At 42.4% G+C, this 23,191-nt stretch overlaps 1 protein-coding gene across 4 annotated transcripts in view; it reads right to left on the reverse strand.

Moving 5' to 3' along the window:
- Nucleotides 1-11,130: 11,130 nt before the first annotated feature.
- The window catches only part of LOC119782178 (breast cancer anti-estrogen resistance protein 1-like), a 65,643-nt gene continuing 53,582 nt past the window's right edge, over nucleotides 11,131-23,191 (reverse strand). For all 4 annotated transcript variants that reach the window (XM_038283023.1, XM_038283042.1, XM_038283033.1 and 1 more), the window contains one exon: nucleotides 11,131-11,883. In XM_038283023.1, coding sequence (XP_038138951.1) covers nucleotides 11,146-11,883 — 738 coding nt within the window. In that variant the 3' untranslated portion in view covers nucleotides 11,131-11,145. The remainder of the gene's footprint in view (nucleotides 11,884-23,191) is intronic.

A 23,191-nucleotide genomic window follows, 5' to 3' on the forward strand; every position in this document is an offset into this window, starting at 1 on the left:
AGTGGGCTGCCATTTAGGTGGCGTTTGACTGGGAAGGGCCATTTTGAATGCCTGATACTGCATATACACAAAGTCACTTTTTAAAGTGATGACAGTATTGGAAGAACCATTTTTTATGAATGTAAAAATGAAATGGTGGTAAAGATCTTCTATCAGTCTCCATTCTTGTTAAGAGATGTTTGGAGGTAAAGCTGCTGCAGCTCCCTGCGCTTCCCTCTGCAGCACAGCTGCTTTCATCACTCTTTCATTTCAGCTCATCCGTGTGGATCGTTCCAAGCCGACAGAAGGAGAATGAAGCATTTATATTCACTGAAGGCCTAACTTCCAACATATCTCTGGCTCCAGCAGAACCAGTCAACCTCTTCATGTCTCATTTTCTTTATTTATTTTTCTTCTCAAACTAAAGTCACTTCAGCTGTAGACATGATTTGATATTTCACCTCCAACCCAAAACTAGTCTGCCCGGCTGGAGGAGGACCAGATGATCACAGTTAACGCGTCATAACAAAACCTCCCATTGAGGCGACAGAGACACAACAGGCAAACAAAATATGAGTCAGACAGCAAGCAGAGGACCGAATCACAATAAGGATTTGTTTTTGTGACATAGCATGGAGTTTTGCCTTTGGAAACAGCCACTAAAAAAATCATGAACTTTCTGCATTTTTCTTTTTTTCCCCCCATATTTTGTTCATTTAAAGTAAAGAAGTGTTTTCTTGATAAACTCAAATGAATCAAAGGAAACAATCAAAAATCAGAACATTTACCACCAACACTGTGAGGATGGGTGTTTTGATGATATTTTGGGATTTTGTTTGGCTTTGGTCAGAAATACAGTTGGAGACTAAACTAAATCCCCCCATATAAGATCTGATTTTTAGTGGAGCAGGAGCATCATGGAAAGAACAGATCAGCAGCAGGACCTAGGGCCTTGTAGCTACCGTCCAGGAGATGCAGACGTGTTCAAATATTTAGGACAGCTGGAGAGGGCGTCTCAGAGGTCAGGGCGGGCCATGCCCAGAGAAAGTGCTATCACTACCTGATCCGTCCCGGAAGCACGATCCGTCCTGCACATGTGCGAACAGAATAACTTCCAGTCACTATATTTAGTTTTTTAAATAGCTAGCTAGCTCCAAACTTAAGATCATTTAAGAAACTCTAAATGCTTAGTTTGAAACTTTAACATTAATAAATGAATGAATAACATAGTGAAAAATGACTTGCGGAAAAATAACTCTTACTTTTCTTTTAAAAAAATGCTAAATAACCGTAAATAAGCGCACCTCATACTTCGGGACTACAGTGAAAGGTTTTTTGCTTCCTGCTTCCTGTTTGGACCTGTTCACTTCCTGTTTGGATTAACTGAGTGTGCAGCTGTTCAGAGGATCTCCATCTGAAGTTAAGTTATTTTCTCTGTGATATCTCTGTATCTAAGTAACTCTAACTGACTACTTTAAAACATAGCACCTTCTGCTGCACTTTTCTACTGAGCACTTGTCAGTTTCACACGGTTTTATTTCTGATAGCAAGAAGTAGCTAGCCTAGGCTAGCGCTAGCTTAGCATTGCTATGGCTTCTCTCTCTCCCTCCCTTGACTCTTTTCCAACTCTTCCTTCTTCCTCTCCTCTCTCCTGCTCTCTGTGTCAGATGTTCAGTTATTCCTCTGCCTCCTTTAGTGATAATGGGATGTGTAATAAGTGTAGTATTTTTGTAGCTTTGGAGGCGAGGGTGTCAGAGTTAGAATCCAGGCTTCAGGCTGTTGAACATCCAGGAGTTAAAGTAGGCCCCCCACGTAGCTGTCCTCCAAAAGTGCCTGAGCAGCCAGGCGATTGGGTAACTGTACGCAGAAAGCGTAGTCGTGGATCTCTGCCCACTGGTCACCACCAACCCGTTCACGTTTCTAACCGGTTTTCCCCACTCAGTGACACACCCACTGAGAAGCCCACTCTGGTGATTGGCAGCTCCATAGTCAGAAACGTGGCATTAGAGACACCAGGGACCATAGTCAAATGTTTGCCGGGGGCCAGAACGGGCGACATCAAATCCTACCTGAAACTACTGGCTAAGGATAAGGTTAAATACAGTAAGATTGTTATTCACGCTGGTGGTAATGACACCCGGTTACGCCGATCGGAGGTCACTAAAATTAGTGTTGCTTCGGTGTGTAAGTTTGCCAAAAAAATGTCGGACTCCGTAATTTTCTCTGGTCCCCTCCCTGATCTGACCAGTGATGACATGTTTAGCCGCATGTCGTCATTCAACCGCTGGTTGTCTAGGTGGTGCCCTGAAAACAACGTGGGCTACATTAATAATTGGCAATCCTTTTGGGGAAAGCCTGGTCTGATTCGGAGAGACGGCATCCATCCCACTTTGGATGGTGCAGCTCTTCTTTCTAGGAATCTGGCCACATTTATTAGTCCTCCAAAACCCTGACCACCCAGGGTGCAGACCAGGAAGCAGAGTTGTAGTTTAACACACATCTCTGCAGCTTCTCTACTGTTACCCACTCTTTACTCCATCCAGACAGTGTCTTGCCCACGACCAAAATCTAATAAATTAGCAAAGATTCCCAAAGGAGTAAATCATGATAATCTAATTAAAATCAAAATAACTCAAATTGGGGAAAAAGTTAAAACAATTAAATGCGGTCTGTTTAACATAAGATCGCTTTCCTCTAAAAGTCTACTAGTTAATGACTTGATTTGTGATAATCACATTGACTTGTTTTGCCTTACAGAAACCTGGCTGCAGCAAGAGGATTATGTGAGCATAAATGAGGCAACTCCTTCAAGCTATTTAAATTTTCACATCCCCAGAAGTTCTGGGCGAGGAGGAGGAGTAGCAACAATCTTCCAGTCTGACTTACTGATTACTCCCAAAACAGTTAATACCTACAACTCTTTTGAACATTTAACCCTTAATTTCCCTGATCCAAATTTCAAGGCAAGAAAACCTCTTCTTTTTGTAACTTTGTATCGTCCACCAGGTCCTTACTCTGAATTTTTAGATGAGTTTTCAGAGTTCCTTTCTGATTTGGTATTAAATACTGACAGGGTCATCATAGTGGGAGATTTTAACATCCATGCTGACATTGAAGGCGATAGCTTAAGAGCAGCCTTTAATGCTATCTTAGACACTATTGGCTTTGTTCAAAATGTGAATAGTCCCACGCATTCTCATCTTCATACTTTGGATCTTGTGCTGACATACGGCATAGAATGTGAAGAAATAACAGTATTTCCTCACAACCCTGTCCTCTCTGACCACTTTCTAATAACCTTCAGGATTACTTTAACAGAGTTCTCCTCCCCCAAAAGAAGGTTCAATTTTAGTAGATCTTTATCAGATAGTGCAGTTATAAATTTTAAAGAATCTGCTTCACTTTCTCTCTCCTCTGTGTCACTGAGCAGTGCTGCAGAGTGCAAAAGTTTAGCTTATTCCCCTTCACAGGTTGATGATTTTGTTGATGGGGTTGCTAGTTCTCTGCGTATTGCCTTAGACAACGCAGCTCCTTTGAAAATGAAAACCGTTAAAAATAGAAAGCTTGCTCCTTGGTTTAATGCAGAGCTGCGTACTTTGAAGCAAAATGCTAGGAAACTGGAGAGAAAATATCGCTCCACAGGCCTGCGAGAGTCCTTCCTAGTCTGGAAAAATGGTTTACTGCTGTATAAGAGGACCCTTTGTAAAGCAAGAGCAGCATACTTCTCCTCATTAATAGAGGAGAATAAGAATAATCCTAGATTTCTTTTTAATACAGTTGCCAAACTCACCCAGAGCCATAGCTCTGTTGAACCGTCCATTCCACCTGCTCTTAGCAGCAATGACTTTATGGGATTCTTTATAAATAAGATTGATCTTATTAAAAATAAGATCATAAGCACTCCTCTATCCGCGATTGTACCTGAGGTAGTCATGGAATCTGAACTGGGTTTAGACTGCTTTGATCCAGTTGAACTCTCTGAATTAGCAAAATTATTGTCTTCATCTAAGCCTTCAACTTGTATGTTAGATCCAGTTCCAACCAGGTTATTTAAGGAGGTATTCCCTTTGATCTCCTCCTCCATTTTAGATGTGATTAATCTATCTCTGTTACAGGGATATGTACCTAAAGCTTTTAAGGTTGCTGTAATTAAACCTCTGCTTAAGAAACCGTCTCTTGACCCAGATGACTTGGTCAATTATAGACCTATATCCAATCTTCCTTTCTTATCCAAAATTCTTGAGAAAGTAGTTGCCAAACAAGTTTGCGATCACTTCCACCATAATGAACTTTTTGAAGAGTTTCAGTCTGGCTTTAGAGCTCATCATAGCACTGAAACAGCTCTGGTGAAAGTCACTAATGATATTCTCATGGCCTCAGATAATGGACTTGTATCTGTGCTCGTCCTGTTGGATCTTAGTGCTGCATTTGATACAGTTGACCATAATATTCTTTTAGAAAGACTTGAATATTTTGTTGGAATTAAAGGAACAGCACTAGACTGGTTTAAATCTTATCTATCTGATCGAATTCAGTTTGTTCATGTTAATGATAGATCTTCAACACGCTCAAAGGTTACCTGTGGAGTACCACAGGGATCAGTGCTAGGACCAATTCTCTTTACTTTATACATGCTCCCAATTGGTAGAATTATTAGACAGCATGGGATTAATTTCCACTGTTATGCTGATGATACCCAGCTATATCTGTCTATAAATCCAGATGAAGCTAACCCATTACATAGATTACAGGCATGTCTTGAAGACATAAAAACCTGGATGACTCTTAACTTTCTGCTTCTGAATGCAGACAAAACAGAAGTTATAGTCTTTGGACCAGAGTCTCTGAAAAAGAAACTGATTAGCCAGTCACTTCATTTGGATGGGATTAAACTGATTTCAGATAATAAAGTAAAAAATCTTGGTGTTGTTTTTGATCAGGACCTGTCATTTAGGTCCCATATCAAGGAGGTTTCTAGAATTTCCTTCTTTCATCTGAGGAACATTGCAAAAATTAGAAATATCCTGTCCAGGGGTGATGCTGAGAAACTAGTCCATGCATTTGTTACTTCAAGGCTGGACTATTGTAATTCTTTACTATCAGGAAGTCCACAAACTGTAGTTAAAAGCCTTCAGCTGATCCAAAATGCTGCAGCCAGAGTTCTAATGAAAATTAAAAAGAGAGATCATATCTCGCCTATCCTGGCTTCTCTTCATTGGCTTCCTGTTAAATCAAGAATAGAATTTAAAATCCTCCTTCTCACATATAAAGCCTTAAATGGCCAAGCTCCATCTTATATCAGAGATCTGATTGTTCCTTATGTTCCTAACAGAGCACTTCGCTCTCAATCTGCAGGTTTACTAGTGGTTCCTAGAATTTCTAAAAGTAGAATGGGAGGCAGATCTTTTAGTTATCAGGCTCCTCTCCTGTGGAACCAACTACCAGTTTTAGTCCGTGAGGCAGACACCCTGTCTACTTTTAAGGCTAGGCTTAAAACTTTCCTTTTTGATAAAGCTTATAGTTAGAGTGGCTCAGGTTATCCTGAGCTATCTCTATAGTTATGCTGCTATAGGCTTAGACTTCTGGAGGACATAGGGACCCCCATTTCATCATTCTGCTTCATTCTCTCTCTGTTCTCCTATTCTGCAGAATCTGTTAGTTCAATCTCTAACCTTCTGCTCTCTCTGCTTTTCCTCAGAGTAGCTTTGCCTCGTCTGTTCCTGTTTGGCTGTGACGTCATCCTGGAAAGAAACATCAGCTGTGCTGCTTCTATCAACACCCTTGTTTATAGATGTTGGAGATCGGCCTGTTTTCCAGTGTGGTCCTGTTTCTCTGACCGTGACTGAGTGGATGTGCTTTCTTCGTCCTCTGGCATGGGAGCTGCCTTGGAGCTCGTCTGCCTGGCTGTGTGTTTCCTGGACGGGGCCGCCTTTTACAGCTGCTTTTTGTATCTCTGCTTCTGTCTCCTTGAACCCCAGTCGGCCTCGGCAGATGGCCGCTCACACTGAGCCTGGTTCTGCTGGAGGTTTCTTCCTGTTAAAAGGGAGTTTTTCCTCTCCACTGTCGCTACAAGCATGCTTAGTGTGGGGGATTGTATTTGAGTCAATGAGTCAATGCAATCAACTGGTTTTCCTTAGATAGAAAACTTTGTATCAATTTGATCTGGTTGAACTGTAAAGTGCCTTGAGATGACATGTGTTGTGAATTTGGCGCTATATAAATAAACTGAATTGAATTGAATTGAATTGAAAGTTACTGTAACACCATAAAATATTGTTGTGATTAATGATCATCTTTGTTTCTGATTTTAGTATCAAAGGCAGCCATAGTGTAGAGAAATATGGAATAAAACATTAGTGATGTTTAGTGTAGCACCAGCTACATTAGCCTACCTAATTCATTTATGTTAGCTTAGCTAATATAGCTTGTACCGGCGAGCTAAGTCATGATGTCATTACTCTGCAGGACATTCAAAGCAATAAAGCCGGTAGATTTTTGATGGACTGCCTCCATGGACTTCATGCTGTGAAGCACCTCCATCGTCTCGGCACTCCTGCTGCTCGTTAAATCATTAACCCACTTAATAACAGATTGTCGGCTAATTGCTGCGTCGCACATGTTTCCCTCCTTCAGCTCTCACAGGTCGATACTGACAGCAAAACAGAGACTTTCTGCAAATAGTTCATGAGTATCATAGACTTTACACTGGAAAAAAATCAAAATCTAAATAAGTCATTTTTGTCTTGAAATAAGTGCACTTGTTCTTATGCTGGTGACGATTCTCAGTCATCCAGGTAGGAGTCATTCCAAAAAAGTTTAAAACAATCCTCTGGACTTTGTTTCCAAGTTTGAAGACGTTTCTCTTCCATCCAGGAAGCTTTTTTAATTCAAAATGTCAGAAATAGCGTCGAATTCCAGGTTTTATAGAGTGGACCAACAAAGCCTTGTTTTCGTTTAGAAAACATGCAAATTGCAAAGGTCTCTAGTATCAGCTAGAAGAGCAGCAAGGACTGTTTATAACAGTTATTTTACTGGATGCACATGTGGAAGAGAAGAAAAAAATTAAATTAAACTCCCAGCATTGAGGTTTAAATATCTCTAATATCAAAAAGCTCCCTGAGAGGAAGACTTTGAGTCTCATCACATCCCCCAAACCCCTTTACAGGAGAACAGAAGACCTCAACTATTCAGCCAGGCCAACAATTCCTTCTAACAACCCCCTTTCAGAGACATAGACAGGTATGGGGCATTGCAGGCTAATAAAGAAGCCAAATGACCCCCATTCCAAAGGGGTGGACCCGTTCATCCGTTTCTATTTGCATGTTTTCTAAACAAAAACAAGGCTTTGTTGGGCTGCTGGATAAAACCTGGAACTCAACGCTATTTCTGATATTTTGAATTGAAAAAGCTTCCTGGATGGAAGAGAAACGTCTTCAAACTTGGAAACTAAGTCCAGAGGATTGTTTTTTAAATGGAATTAATTTTTTCTTGAATTGCAGAGGGAAGTGAGAAAGCAGTGCATTGCCTAAAGGCAAGGTGATCCTTACTGTCAGTCACTGCAGCGTGGGGGAGTTGCACAGCTCTGGTTGAATACTTTAGAAAAAAATCTTAAAAACCTTAAGTCTGCAATAAAAGACAAAACCTTTAGAATAAAATAAGAGAAGAGTGGGGATGTTTGCTATAAATTGACTAAACATGTCCTGTTAGACCAATCACCATGAACTTAGTGGAAACTTTTTTAGCATGAATCAGTTCAGTCCTAGAAGATCTGTGCTGCCTTTATGTAGACGTCGTATCTACGGTTTAATCTTTCCTTTCCTCAGGAATAGACAATTTCTTGGAAATGTTATCGAGCAAATTTCTTGTTGTTCTGGATTCTGAACATTAAATAATCATGAAGCACTTTAAGACGGACAGAAGGACACAGATGAGATCCCATTTTAGAGGCAGCGAGGCGGCGACACCCACCCACAGGAGCGGCTTGTCACCTGGCGCCGCGGTAAAACGCAGCCGTCCGACCCAAACATGGCGGCTGAATAATTAATAATTAATAATCCAATCGTTTCTCCGACACACACACAGCAGCACGTGATGATACTCGTCTTAGTTCCCAGGTGTCTTCAGCTTCCATTTGCAGGGAGTTTCAACCAAGTGGAACAACTTTCACTCCACAATCATTGCATCTTTAAAAAACATTTTCTGTTGCATCTCTACGTTTTTTTCAACATGCATAATATATAGAAGTGTTGATTGTGTTTTTATTTCCTTGTGGGTCTCCTTTCCAAGCAGCGAGGACTTTAATGATTTCATGAATATCTCTATTAGACTTAGAAAGGCCCTTCTTTGCAATTTGATGGTTTAATGTTAATATTCTTCCTGCTCTCACTCTATGAGTATTCTAGTGTTTTTGTTGGATATTTTATTGATGAGTTGAATTAGAGGTCAGTCAATCTTTTCAAAGTGCCACATAAGGAGATTTTTCTGGTGTTAAAGGGGGTAAACACCATTCTGCTAAATAAGGATTTAAAAAAAGCTCTAAATCTAGAGTAACATCTGATGTTATCTGTTCAGCTCCTGCTGTTAAATGTGGTCATTATATTATATGATGGCGTAAAAGCTTCACATGAAAATGCTTGCTCCTCTTTGGTCGACATCTTGGCATGTGTAGCCTCATAATGCTAACTGGAGAAGCATTAAGTTTTATCAACAGAATTTTTTCCAGAAGCATGAGCCCCAACCTTTCTCTTTAGCTGCTGTTAACCCTTTCCAGGATAAAGGCCTGAACACACCGGGTAGAAGGACTTTTTAATCTCCGATCCAACTTTTCCATGTCCCACAGACTGCTTATAGAGAGGCTCCAACTAGGCAGGGTGAGCAGATCTGTGTAGATTGTTTTCTCTTCGGTCTCTCTGCTATACACACATTAAAATTATTTCCCACATTTAATTGTTTGGCTGTGACTCCATCCAGGAGAGAAATATCAGCTGTGCTGCTGCCATCAACATCCTTTGTTTATAGATGTTGGAACTTGGCCTGTTTTCCAGTGTAGTCCTGTTTCTCTGACTGTGACTAACTGGATGTGCTTTCTTCATCCTCTGACATGGGAGCTGGCTCGGAGCTCGTCTGCCTGGCTGTGTTTCCTGGACGGGGCCGCCTGTGGAGCTGGTTGACAGTTGCCTTTTGTATCTATGCTTCTTTTTCTATGTCTGCTTCTGTCTCCTTGAACTCCTGTCGGCCTCAGCAGATGGCCGCTCACACTAAGCCTGGTTCTGCTGGAGGTTTCTTCCTGCTCAAAGGGAGTTTTTCCTCTCCACTGTCGCTACAAGCATGTTTAGTGTGAGGGATTGCTGAAGAGTCAATGAGTCGATGCAATCAGCTGGTTTTCCTTAGATAGAAAACTTTGAATCAATCTGACTGGATGATCTGGTGAACTGGAAAGTGACCTGAGATGACATGATGTGAATTGGCGCTATAGAAATAAACTGAATTGATTGGATAAGATTATGAAAAGTTCATGTGATAAAAACCTAGCAGTGCATTCTATAAAGCAAAGCTCTACTTAACGAGTCTGTGCAGCATCTAGAACCAGAACAAATGGAGATCGTTTATCTATTAAAACATAATCAGATCTACGTCTTAAGAACAGAAAAACGCAGCAATAAACTCTGTGGGGCGGTTTCCATGGTGACTGAGGCAGAGAGGTGATTCTCAGAGAGATCTGGGAAGTTTATCCAAGTTTTTCTTTCTTTGTTCCATAAAGAGGTGAGAGAGATAAGCTGCTCTGACCTGCTCTGTCTGCTCCTCCTTATTCTGGTTTCTGTGAGGCTCAAAGACGATCACTACTTTATCCGTTCTCTGTCCTCCTGAACTCCTATCATGGGAAAAGTTTTTTATTTTAATGTTTCATTCATTGTTTTTGCTCCAGTCTGTCCTGCTTACTATAAACACGATGTGCGACTCCAGACTGACTCTTTCCCCGTCAGATTCACAGAATTGATTTAGTACTTTCCTCCAAAGCAGATGTGTTTTACTTTGTTACTGTGTCTCTCTTCCTGTCAGACCCATGAAATTGCTGCTGAATATCTGCGTAGTCCAACTAAAATAGCTAAAACCTGGGCTCTATCTAAGTCGGAGTTACGCTGCCCCCTGCAGGAAATCCTGCCCATTAACTTTCAATCAATGCTAAACGCCATGACCTCTGAGGGAGGATTTTCTGTTGGATCGAACGCAGAATCAGATTCGGTGTGTTCTGGTCTGTTGATGCTTCTGACGTGCTTGAATAGATTACTAAAGCTGGTTTCCAATTAAAAGCAACTAACCTGTATTAGCATATCTAATGACCCCCTACATTAAAGGTAAAAACAAATACACTTGCTTGTAATTTCAGGATTTCATGCAGTATTTAAATAATAGAAGATGTATTTTCCCATTAGCATTTCACTGATGTCTCATTTCTGTCTGACTTAATGGGGGACAGTTGAGATTCCCAACAAGGGAATAAAACTGCAAGATGATGGAGAAGCACCAAACCTGCAGGAGGCAGAATGAGGCAAATCTACAGAAACCTACCTCTACCCACTAGAGCAGCGACAAATCAGGAACAACACAGCATCTCCCTTGCTGGACAGAGCATCCGCTAAAATGCTGAGCTGTGCAATTGACTGAAAGCTAACTTTGAAAACTTTTTATTTACACAACCTTTCCAATGGGTTGTTCAATAGTGCTTCACCTTGGGTTGCAAACCAACCCTTGGTAACGCCCTCCTTTCTCCCAGGATGTTATTGTCTGACTTATTGTGTGACTAAACTAAACCTTTTGCATTTTAAAACATGACATTCAAAAATCAAACAAACAAATTTTATCAAACTGCAAAGGAAGAGAAACATGGAGAGGTGTTCCTTTTTTTCATGGTCGTCCTAAAAGATTTAATTTACCTGTTTGAAGAAGCATGCACTGTTTCCTTTAGCGTTAAAGAGTCAATCAGAGCTTTAGTCATCTGATCACTCCCCAAATATTTAAACCAAAAGATTAAGAAAGCTACGCCATGCCTGCACTACCTGCTGCAGAGTTTTTGGAGGGGTCCTACGCACAGCAGCTAACCCAGCAGTGGCAGACGGTTTACATAAATTCAAAAGCAAATTACATATATATTTAAGCACAATTTCCTCAGATTGAAACCACTGACTTCCTCTTTCTTACCTTTCCAAGTGGCTTGGTGTTGCTCTCCCAGGAGGGGGGTACCTGGTAAACATCTTGGCCGGTTGCAGTACCTCCAGCTGACGCAGTAGCCTTATTTAGCCCTACAGAGGGGGGCACCTGATAGATGTCTTGTGCAGATGGCTCAAATGGTCCCTGGCCTAGAGCTGAGGTCTTTTTAGGGGGTCCTGGTGGGATCTGTGTGGAGGATCCGCTCGGACCTGATGGAACTTGATATAGACTTTGGGAGCTCACCTTTGGGCCATGTGAAGGTGGCATCATGTAGACAGAGTCCATATTTGACTGTGCAGGACTGGGGGTTGAGTAGGGGGGGTGCATGGGAGTATAATGAGCTGCGGAAAGGGGCTTAGTTGGGTACACTGGTGCAGATGGCGTAGAGATGGCGGGCGTAGATTGGGCATAGGCGCTCTGAGGAAGGTGGGGTCGCTGCAACTGGGGGGTTGAACAGGAAGATGCTGGATCTGGTGTTGTAGCTGTGACCTGCTGCTGCTTACTGTCATACATGCCGACCAGGATCTTCAGACGATTCCCTGGAACGATGCCTTGGCGGCCGTGAAGAGAGCAGAGCCACCATCCGTCCAACCCCTGCGTGTCCCGCTCCAAAACCGTCATGATGTCGCCCTTACGGAAGGAAAGCTCGTCTGGAGACTCGGCCACATTGTCATACAATGCTTTGGCCAAGACGTTCTGCCAAAAAACAGAAACAAGCAACTCTGATTACCAGTCAATTAATAACTAGACAGTAAATCCATCAATTCATGTGAAAGGTAGCACACACCAATTCCCCATAAATACGACAGTGGGTCAGACATCACAGGGTGGAAAATGACAAAAAATCAATGGCAGTCAAAAGATGAATGTATGTTTGTGGCCATGTTTTAAACAGTTTTCTTGTAGCCTCACATCTGACAGACAAAGATGTCAGCAGAAGTTGAAAGTAAGATGAGGAGGAAGGGAAATATCCAAAAAATGCAGAACAGTGGGCCCTAAGGGACGGGCCTCTGGTCTCCAGTGCTGTTTTCATAGCGTCTCTTAAGGCCGGAATGGCGCTAATGTCCGACTCTACAAGCTCCTGTCCTTTTATTTGTTCTGCCATGCTGGCAGTGTAGAGGCTCCCTCTGCAGACCACCGGCCTTCTGAAATCCAACATTCGTATGAGTAAACGTATCAGAAATCCCTCTAGCATAAACAAGACAGCTGGTGAACGTAAAGCTTCAGTTTCTGCTCTAAGTTTATTGTTTCCCCTTTATCAGTTTTCTGTACTCCTGAGCTCCTACCATGGGTAAAGTACACTGTTTATGACCACCTTACCGTGTGATTCAGAGATTTTACTCTTTGTTCAGCAAACAACGAGCTAAAGGCAAAGCACACCCTAGAGAGGTTGCAAGTCTATCACAGGACCAACACAAACAAAAACTGCCTGACCTAAAAACAAATTGGGTTTTAACAAAGCAGAACTATACCTCTTATTGGACCATTCCTATATGGAGGATGTTTGCTCTAACGTTTTTAAAACAGAAACGTTAGAAAAACATCCGGTGGTCAAAGAAAATATATCAGTTCATTACAGAATGGGTCGATTATATAAAAATATAAGGAAACTTGAGGAACCATCCTCTTTAGGGACGAAACTTAGTAGGATGGTAAACAGGTCATTTAAACAACAAGAAACAGCAGCAGATCCTCTCTCTGCCTGTTGCTCTGTCCGGTCTTTAAGTGAGAGCATTTCCTCAAGCACAGTGTGACATGAACTCACGTAAAGCTGTGAAACCTTAAGGCCATTGATGGGGAGGAAGTTTGCAGAAAAATGAGCTTTGGCTGCATCAGGGCAACAGAAGAAGCACTGCTAGGATCCTTTATGAGGATCTACCAATTAATCTCCAGGCAACCTTACATAAATGACAAATAGAATAAGCAAAAATCCAAACATGGAGCCTTTGGATGGTGGATGGTTTTATAAATCCAGAAACTAGTGGTCACTCTGAGGGAGAGGGTGTGTTCCTGTGTTTGGATGGATGGATGGGTGACGGATGGATGGATGGATGATGGATGGATGGATGGGTGATGGAAGGATGGATGGATTGGTGACGGATGGATGGATGGGTGATGGATGGATGGATGATGGATGGATGGATGGGTGACGGATGGATGGATGGATGGATGGATGGGTGACGGATGGATGGATGGGTGATGGATGGATGGATGATGGATGGATGGATCAATGGATGGATGGGTGACGGATGGATGGATGGGTGACAGATGGATGGATTGGTGAAGAATGGATGATGGATGGATGGATGGATGATGGATGGATGGGTGACAGATGGATGGATGGGTGACGGATGGATGGATGGATGATGCATGGATGATGGATGGATGATAGATGGATTGAGGGTCGGATGGATGGATGATGGATGGATGGAGGGTCGGATGGATGATGGATAGTTGGATGGATGGATGGATGGATGTCGTGATCATGGGCGTGATGTGACTGTTTAAGGACCAACCATGGTACAGGAAGTAACTGTCTGACCAACCGGCCCAGTTGGACACATTCACTAACCTTAGCCTTTTAAAGTCTAAAAACAGGTTTCATTTCTGGGTAACAGGAGGAAGATCTCAATTTGTCAGACTGATAGTGATAAAGCACACAGCCACATTGATCTGACGTATTTATCTGCATTAGTCCAATCTGGTGTGCAGGTTGAAGGGCCGAGTGACGCAGCCGTGCACGAGCTGGAAGTCAGTGTGCAAACAGAAACACCTTCAGCCTCAGTGGAACGCTTTGAAACTAAATCAATATTTGCCTTTGGCGTCTGACCTCAGCCGTCTCCACTCCTCCTAAGCGTCAGAGTCCAACCCCAGTTATCAGGGCCTGGTACAGGCGGTACTGGCTCCGGGCCCACTCACTCTCACACTCAGCCTCTGAAGCATAAAGTCCTGCCAATCTGAAATGGGTCTTGGCTTTGATAGCTGAACCATTTCAAGCACTTTCTGGCTGCTCTGTGTTTAGGATGCCAAGTCAGTGACAAGTTAAAGTGTTTAAAACCCCAAATTTATTTAAGTTCAAAGATTGTTTTTAAAAACAAAGGATGGAGCTAGAAATAAAACAGTGAAGAAAGAAGGGAACAAATCAATACTAGAGTAGAAATCACTTAAACACTATCAGGGAAGGGGAAGTGTAACGCAGAAATCCTCCCATTCCTCTGAGGATTCAGCGCGTCCTTCAGCCACCCGCTTCTCTGCCCTTTCCTCCAAATTTGATATGAACTCATTTAGACTTGCTGAGTCACACGTTCCAGCCCAGTTTAGACTCTGGCTTCTAAGCTTCCTTATTCCTGTTCTAACGTCGGCGTCCATTCAAGCAGACTTTTTAGACACAGGAGCCTCTAAAAGCACAACAATGGAGATACAAGAGCTCTGGGAAGATCTTCAAAATGCCATTCCCTACATAATGCCATCCCCTCAAATAATGCCATCCCCTACATAATGCTATCCCCCTCACATAATGCCATCCCCTACATAATGCCATCCCCTCACATAATGCCATCCCCTACATAATGCCATCCCCTGCATAATGCCATCCTCTCACATAATGCCATCCTCTCACATAATGTCACCCCCTACATAATGCCATCCCCCTCACATAATGCCATCCCCTCACATAATGCCATCCCCTACATAATGCCATCCCCTACATAATGCCATCCTCTCACATAATGCCATCCCCTACATAATGCCATCCTCTCACATAATGCCATCCCCTACATAATGCCATCCCCCTCACATAATGCCATCCTCTCACATTATGCCATCCCCTACATAAGGCCATCCCCTACATAATGCCATCCCCTCACATAATGCCATCCCCTCACATAATGCCATCCCCTACATAATGCCATCCCCTACATAATGCCATCCTCTCACATAATGCCATCCTCTCACATAATGCCATCCCCTACATAATGCCATCCCCCTCACATAATGCCATCCTCTCACATAATGCCATCCCCTACATAATGCCATCCCCTACATAATGCCATCCCCTCTCATAATGCCATCCTCTCACATAATGCCATCCCCTACATAATGCCATCCCCTACATAATGCCATCCTCTCACATAATGCCATCCCCTCACATAATGCCATCCCCTCACATAATGCCATCCCCTACATAATGCCATCCTCTCACATAATGCCATCCCCTCACATAATGCCATCCTCTCACATAATGCCATCCCCTACATAATGCCATCCCCTACATAATGCCATCCCCTCACATAATGCCATCCTCTCACATAATGCCATCCCCTCACATAATGCCATCCCCTACATAATGCCATCCCCTACATAATGCCATCCGCCTACATAATGCCATCCGCCTACATAATGCCATCCCCTACATAATGCCATCCCCTACATAATGCCATCCCCTCACATAATGCCATCCCCTCACATAATGCCATCCCCTACATAATGCCATCCCCTACATAATGCCATCCGCCTACATAATGCCATCCCCTACATAATGCCATCCCCTACATAATGCCATCCCCTCACATAATGCCATCCCCTACATAATGCCATCCCCTACATAATGCCATCCCCCCACTTCCTCACCCTCTCGGCCGTATCTAGACCCACAGCGAGTTCCTGATTGGCCCTCTGGCGTTGTGGCGATGAATAACATAGCGCAAACCATGCTTCAATATGGGACATAAATAAAAAATATTTGCGACACACTGCTGCAGGATGATAACCAGACCTGTAGGCTGGATGTTCAGACACAGCCTGTTATAACTGTTTTTCTAAATTTGCAATATACTTACATTTTTATTTATTTTTTGTGATATTGTCAAAGTAAATTTCTCAATTTATACAAATAGTTAAAGGCAAAAAAACTCGACTTTTCTTTATAGACACTGCATGAAAAGTGGGATTTTCGTTAATATGCGGCACTGTAGATTGTCGTGGAACTTCAGGTTAGCGGCAGTTTACGACAATTTGCAGGCTTCGCCGAAAACTCCCGTAAATTGTCAGAAATTGACGTGGACTCTCTTAGGCAGTGTTCCCCCCATGCCTCCCCGCCATGGAATTCTAGGGGAGGCTTTAACATGTAAATGAACATGCTGTGAGCTATACAAATGCAAACCAGGGTTGCAGGGGGGGTTTTACCCCAAGTGACATCTTTCTGGGTAAGAAAATCTCTGATACAAAGAGATCAGGCTCAGTATAGCCTCTTACATTTTAGCTTGAATTGATTTATTTAATTAAAGTATAGAGACCAAAACAGATCTTTAGCTGACAGAGCAATACATTTAGAGCAATAATTATAAAAAAAAAAATTGCATTTAAGATAAAAAATAAAATGTTGTCTGTCAATATGCTCAATTCACAATTACTTAAGTGAAAAAGTTTCAAGAAATGAGTCTGAGATGATTCACTTTATAACATGGCGCATTATCCTGTTGGAAGTAGCCATGAGAAGATTGGTACACTGTGGTCATAAGGTCCGGCCAGGTCAAGATCCGCAATTGCAATCGCACCAAACAGGAAAAAGAACATCGACAAATTCCGGTTCGTCAAATTAAAATATAGCAGCAACAGATCGGTGACTAGAAATTATAGCACAATTCTTATATATATATATATATAAAAAAAAAAAAAAACTAACACCGTTTATTTAAATGATTGGATCCAAACTATTGGTTATTCACCAACGAGGAAGCAGATTTCTCATCTCCATCAAAATATTTATTTTATACCGCGGGACTTAAACTTTAATCAAATCCATTCAAAAGAAACTTCTTATTACAGGAATGAAAAGAGATGCTGAGTTTGGAAGTAGTGAACAAGTTCATTAAAAAAAAAGCAGTTTTGAATTATCCTTATCCCCGTTACAAAAATCTACAAATATATATATATATATTTGGGCAGAAACTGAACATATGCTGGATGATGGTGGGATTTTTTTAATATGTCATATTAAATTAAGCGCTCACAGGGTTCATACAGGAATGAGTGACTCTAATTTAATGCTATTTTAATGCTATTTGAAATGATTTTAATGCCATCAACAAGAACCATGTACACAAGTTATTAGTGTACATGAAATATGAAGGAGCTGTAAGCACAGTTCCATGACTCCTGTATGTATGTAAACACACACACACACATATATACGTATATATATATCCTCTAGCATTTTCTCCGCCTGGAGCGATATAATATATCTGACGAAATTGTTTTTATAAGCATTTTTTATTAAAGAATTATAAATACTTCGATAAACATATTTAAATAATTTTAGTGCCAATTAAGGCCTTGATAAAAAAAAAAAAAAAAGAATTATTTTTTAATTATTTTTATTGATCCGCGGACACCCTGGTTCATCTCGCGCATGCTTTGTACGATCTCCAAGAAACTCAGAGCGGCGGGGCTGGATCCACAGTGGAGGATAGATGCTTTGCTTTGTGCAGGCGGTCTGGAGCGGAGAATGGGGGATTTCGGGGTAAAACTCCTCTTGGACGCGATGGCGACTCTGCATCGAACAAGACGAACTCAAAGAAGAGATGCTAGCGGTAAATATATGTTCGATTACTGCCTGCTAAGCTAAAAGCGGCCTAGCCTGAGCTACGGCTAATAGCGGCTAATAGTAGCCTTGCAAGAACAAGCTTTATTAAAGTGTATTTTTTGTGATTTACAGGAAGCAGTACGCCGTCTTCACAACTCGGAGACTAATTGCAGGCGCTATGAACCGGAGCAAGGGTAAGATTTAAAGAATATGCTTTCATTCTGCGGTAAAAGGAAATGGATACCGATCATAGCTTTACATTTTGTTTTCACAGGCCTCCTATTTGCTCGGAGCCATCTCGGCAAGTCCAGATTTGCACGATGTTGATAAAGACGACATTGTGTGTAAGTGACTTGTTTTAATGTTTTCTCCTTCCTTGTTACTGTGACTTGCGTTTAATTTTTTATTCATACCACTCTCATTTAATTGTTTTCCAGCTGCCTGTAAGACGTATTTTCAGACGGTACGCAGGAGCTTCAGATATACGCAGCCAGCCAACACGCTGCGTGCGGAGGCTATCTGCTCGGAGTCGGGCCAGAAGAAAGAGGGTAAGACTTTATTTGGTGACTATTTTTCAGGTGCATTGATAGATGTGTTGTGTCCATACGCAGTGCGCTGATTCACTGTTTTTTTTTTCAGCTGCTGAAAGCGAGGCAGAGTGTGCTAGCAGATGAGGAAGTGGAACTCTGGAAGTCCGCCTTCCTCGGCGGTGTCTCTGGATGGATTGTACGGTCGCCGCCATTTCGTAGGCCGGATCTCACTGAACTCTGTGTTAAGCTGCAGTCCCGGTTAGAAGCGATGCCGAAGTAGGCTACAGGGCCACGCACAGTAGGCGTCTGCACATCAGACCTGCCTCGGAGGGAATGCTGCCAGTTACCTCCAACCCCGAGGAAGCAAACGGACCGTTCACTGACTTTTAATTTTTAGAAACGCATGTGTTTGGATACGCGTTGTATATAGTTGTGTGTGTTTTAATAAAGCTCTTTCTTTGCATAAACAGCTTCCTGGCAAATCTTCATTTCCTGTATAAATTCATTCATGTCCTTGATGGTAGCATAATAATTGTGTAGTAGTGTAGGATAACATAAATACACACCATATGAATGAATAAATATATGAATGAATAAATATATGAATGAATAAATAAATATATATATGAATAAATATATATATGTAAATATATATATATATGCCAACCAATCACGAGCGACTTTACTTGTTTAAAAAGAAGTGGTTCCGTCCAATACTCAGTAAGAAAATTAAAGCCTGGCGTGGCCACGTGTGGTTTTGCTGCCAATCACGAGCGATTTTACTTGTTTGAGAATAGTGGTTTCAGCCAATACTGAGAAGGTTATTCAAGCCAGACTTGGCCAGCCGCGCGGGTTTGCTGTAATCATATGCTAATTAGGGCCATTAGTACAGCTGATCGCTCTCCACATACGTCATGGTACGTTTCCGACAATTTGTGGCACGACAAACGCGGACAAGCACGGGTTGCAAATTGTCGGAAACTGACGAAAATCAGGCAGATTTGCGGGAGTTTACGGGGGTTTACGGGGACGAAAATCTCACTTTTCATGCAGTGAGATATACAGTAGGTGGGCCTATATTCAGGCATTAAGGGGTTCTATGCTAAATGGATACATTTTCAGTCCAACTGTGGATCAATTCCTGCTCTGAGTCGGTTTGCCTGTCAGCAAATGTCCTGTTTTTAATGATTTATCACCATTACTATTTATTTAATAATTAAGAGAGGAGTTCAGCCCTAGTGCAAAAACCTTTTTTTAAATATTTGTTTTTATCTTCTATTCCCATTTTAAAGATGAAGGGGAAGCGTGTTCACTGAGCAGAGAGTAATGAGAACAGCTGCTGGAGCGAGTTACGCTCAGACAGGTCGCTCCTCTGAGCAGGTGTGTGTGTGTGTGTGGGGGGGGGGGGGGGGGGTTGGGGGATGTTGGGTCTGTGTGTGTGGCCTGATGTCCTTTGTCTCTTGCCTCCTATTTGACTCCCGGGGACAAACACTGCTCTGCCCCAGGAGATGCTGGGATCCAGAAAACGTGTTTATCTTCTCACATTACAGCGAGCGGAGCAGATAGATTGTCTCTCTCTGCAACGGTCGCAGTGTAAACGGCTCCACCTCAGATATCCACGGTTAGATTGGGATCAGGAAGAGCTGGAGCAAGCCTTCACATTCCTCTCTCCATGATCCAGACCCTGACTCCACCTCCAGCCAATACCTGGCTCTCTGCTGGAATGAGTCAGATTATTGCGTTTGGTAATTATTCCCTACAACCACAACAGAGTCATCATTGTTAATCAGATGTTGTCTACAGATCCAATAACAAGTTTATCCATGAATGAGCAGCATGAAAGGTTGGCTATCAACAGCAGGTCCTCCACTGTGGACACTGGCGTTAGCGGGACAAATGGAAACAGGAGGACATGGATTGGACGGAGCAAACAGTTTCATCTGGTTCATCATAATCCATTATATGTCCCACACTGCTGCTCTGCTTTTATAATAATTCCATAATTTGAGATGTTAGTGTGTGTGGTTGGGGTCAAAAGGTCAATGCTGTTTTTGTTTCTAAAATTCTTTTGTAATGAGGAGATTTAAATACATCTTTGGAGGCTTCATCCTGGACATCAAGGAGTCCTCCTCGGTGGGTCTTTGGTTCATCTGATAGGAAACCGGCCTTCATCCAAAGCCGTTACCGTAGCAACAGCTGGAGGCTTCACCAGTGTGAGCAGAGAAGAACGATCAGAGATGGAACCTCATGAAACATTGAGCAGTGAGGAGAGCAGGCCTCTGATGGAGACATCTAAACATCCTTAGAGCCAAAGCAAGATGCTTAGATCCAAAATAGATCCAACCGATGCCAGAAAAAAAAGAGAGGAAGAAAAAGTTGTTCGGTCGTTTTTCATTTTCTTTATTTAACATTTATAGTTTTGATTCTGAGGAGAGGAGGGATCCACTCATGCCACTCATGGCTGTGTGCAGCCATGAGTGGCAAAACTTTGATTAAAGGAACGACCAATGGGCTCAGAGAAACAGCTACTGTAGGACGGCATCACAGACAGAGGGAGGACCTTTCAACAACTTCATTCCACAAGTTGCTTTAGAGTTCTTTTTTTAACTCTTTTAACCCTTTCGATTAGTCTTTGGTCAATCACTGATCAATCAAATAGCTGAATCACCTTTAACTTCTCCAGACTTCTCTTAATATTCTAATTACTTGATTCAGGTGGTTTGGACCAAGGTCACCTGCTGCAGGATAGCATCCAACAGGACCTGGAATCTTTAACCCCTGCTCCAGCCCAACATCTAACAACATAGATCTGTTCAACACAAGTCTGATTCCACTTCTCTGGAGTCGCGCAAAAGCTGGTTTTAGCGCTGGTTTCAGCTCTGGTTTCAGCTCTGGTTTAAGCACTGGTTTAAGCGCTGGTTTAAGCACTGCTTTCAGCTCTGGTTTAAGCACTGGTTTCAGCTCTGGTTTAAGCGCTGGTTTCAGCTCTGGTTTAAGCACTGCTTTCAGCTCTGGTTTAAGCACTGGTTTAAGCGCTGGTTTAAGCACTGCTTTCAGCTCTGGTTTAAGCACTGGTTTCAGCTCTGGTTTAAGCGCTGGTTTCAGCTCTAGTTTAAGCACTGCTTTCAGCTCTGGTTTAAGCACTGGTTTTAGCACTGGTTTCAGCTCTGGTTTAAGCACGGGTTTTAGCGCTGGTTCCAGCTCTGGTGTAAGCACTGCTTTCAGCTCTTGTTTAAGCATTGCTTTCAGCTCTGGTTTCAGCTCTTGTTTCAGCTCTGGTTTAAGCACTGGTCTCAGCTCTGGTTTAAGCACTGGTTTCAGCTCTGGTTTTAGCGCTGGTTTTAGCACTGGTTTCAGCTCTGGTTTAAGCATGGGTTTTAGCCCTGGTTTTAGTACTGGTTTAAGCACTGGTTTCAGCTCTGGTTTAATCACTGGTTTAAGCTCTGGTTTTAGTACTGGTTTAAGCACTGGTTTCAGCGCTGGTTTAAGCACTGGTTTAAGCACTGGTTTAAGCTCTGGTTTAAGCTCTGGTTTCAGCTCTGGTTTAAGCACTGGTTTCAGCGCTGGTTTTAGCTCTGGTTTAAGCATTGGTTTTAGCCCTGGTTTTAGTACTGGTTTAAGCACTGGTTTCAGCTCTGGTTTAACCACTGGTTTAAGCTCTGGTTTTAGTACTGGTTTCAGCTCTGGTTTAAGTACTGGTTTCAGCTCTGGTTTTAGCTCTGGATTAAGCACTGGTTTAAGCACTGGTTTCAGCTCTGGTTTTAGCGCTGGTTTTAGCACTGGTTTCAGCTCTGGTTTTAGTACTGGTTTAAGCACTGGTTTTAGTACTGGTTTAAGCACTGGTTTAAGCACTGGTTTCAGCTCTGGTTTTAGTACTGGTTTCAGTTCTGGTTTAAGCGCTGGTTTCAGCACTGGTTTCAGCTCTGGTTTTAGCTCTGGTTTCAGCTCTGGTTTTAGCTCTGGTTTCAGCTCTGGTTTCAGCTCTTGTTTCAGCTCTGGTTTAAGCAGTGCTTTCTGCACTGGTTTAAGCACTGGTTTAAGCACTGGTTTCAGCACTGGTTTAAGCTCTGGTTTAAGCTCTGGTTTAAGCTCTGGTTTAAGCTCTGGTTTTAGTACTGGTTTCAGTTCTGGTTTAAGCACTGGTTTCAGCGCTGGTTTAAGCACTGGTTTAAGCACTGGTTTCAGCTCTGGTTTCAGCTCTGGTTTCAGCTCTGGTTTAAGCTCTGGTTTTAGTACTGGTTTCAGTTCTGGTTTAAGCACTGGTTTAAGCACTGGTTTCAGCTCTGGTTTCAGCTCTGGTTTCAGCTCTGGTTTCAGCTCTGGTTTCAGCTCTGGTTTCAGCTCTGGTTTTAGCTCTGGTTTCAGCTCTTGTTTCAGCTCTGGATTAAGCAGTGCTTTCAGCTCTGGATTAAGCAGTGCTTTCTGCACTGGTTTAAGCACTGGTTTCAGGTCTGGTTTAATCACTGGTTTAAGCTCTGGTTTTAGTACTGGTTTCAGCTCTGGTTTCAGCTCTGGTTTTAGCTCTGGATTAAGCACTGGTTTAAGCACTGGTTTCAGCTCTGGTTTTAGCGCTGGTTTTAGCACTGGTTTCAGCTCTGGTTTTAGTACTGGTTTAAGCACTGGTTTTAGTACTGGTTTAAGCACTGGTTTAAGCACTGGTTTCAGCTCTGGTTTTAGTACTGGTTTTAGTACTGGTTTAAGCACTGGTTTTAGTACTGGTTTAAGCACTGGTTTAAGCACTGGTTTCAGCTCTGGTTTTAGTACTGGTTTCAGTTCTGGTTTAAGCGCTGGTTTCAGCACTGGTTTCAGCTCTGGTTTTAGCTCTGGTTTCAGCTCTGGTTTCAGCTCTTGTTTCAGCTCTGGTTTAAGCAGTGCTTTCTGCACTGGTTTA

This window comes from Cyprinodon tularosa, unplaced genomic scaffold, assembly GCF_016077235.1.
Source record: "Cyprinodon tularosa strain WSP-4 unplaced genomic scaffold, ASM1607723v1 ctg1043, whole genome shotgun sequence".
NCBI classification, from domain to species: domain Eukaryota; kingdom Metazoa; phylum Chordata; class Actinopteri; order Cyprinodontiformes; family Cyprinodontidae; genus Cyprinodon; species Cyprinodon tularosa.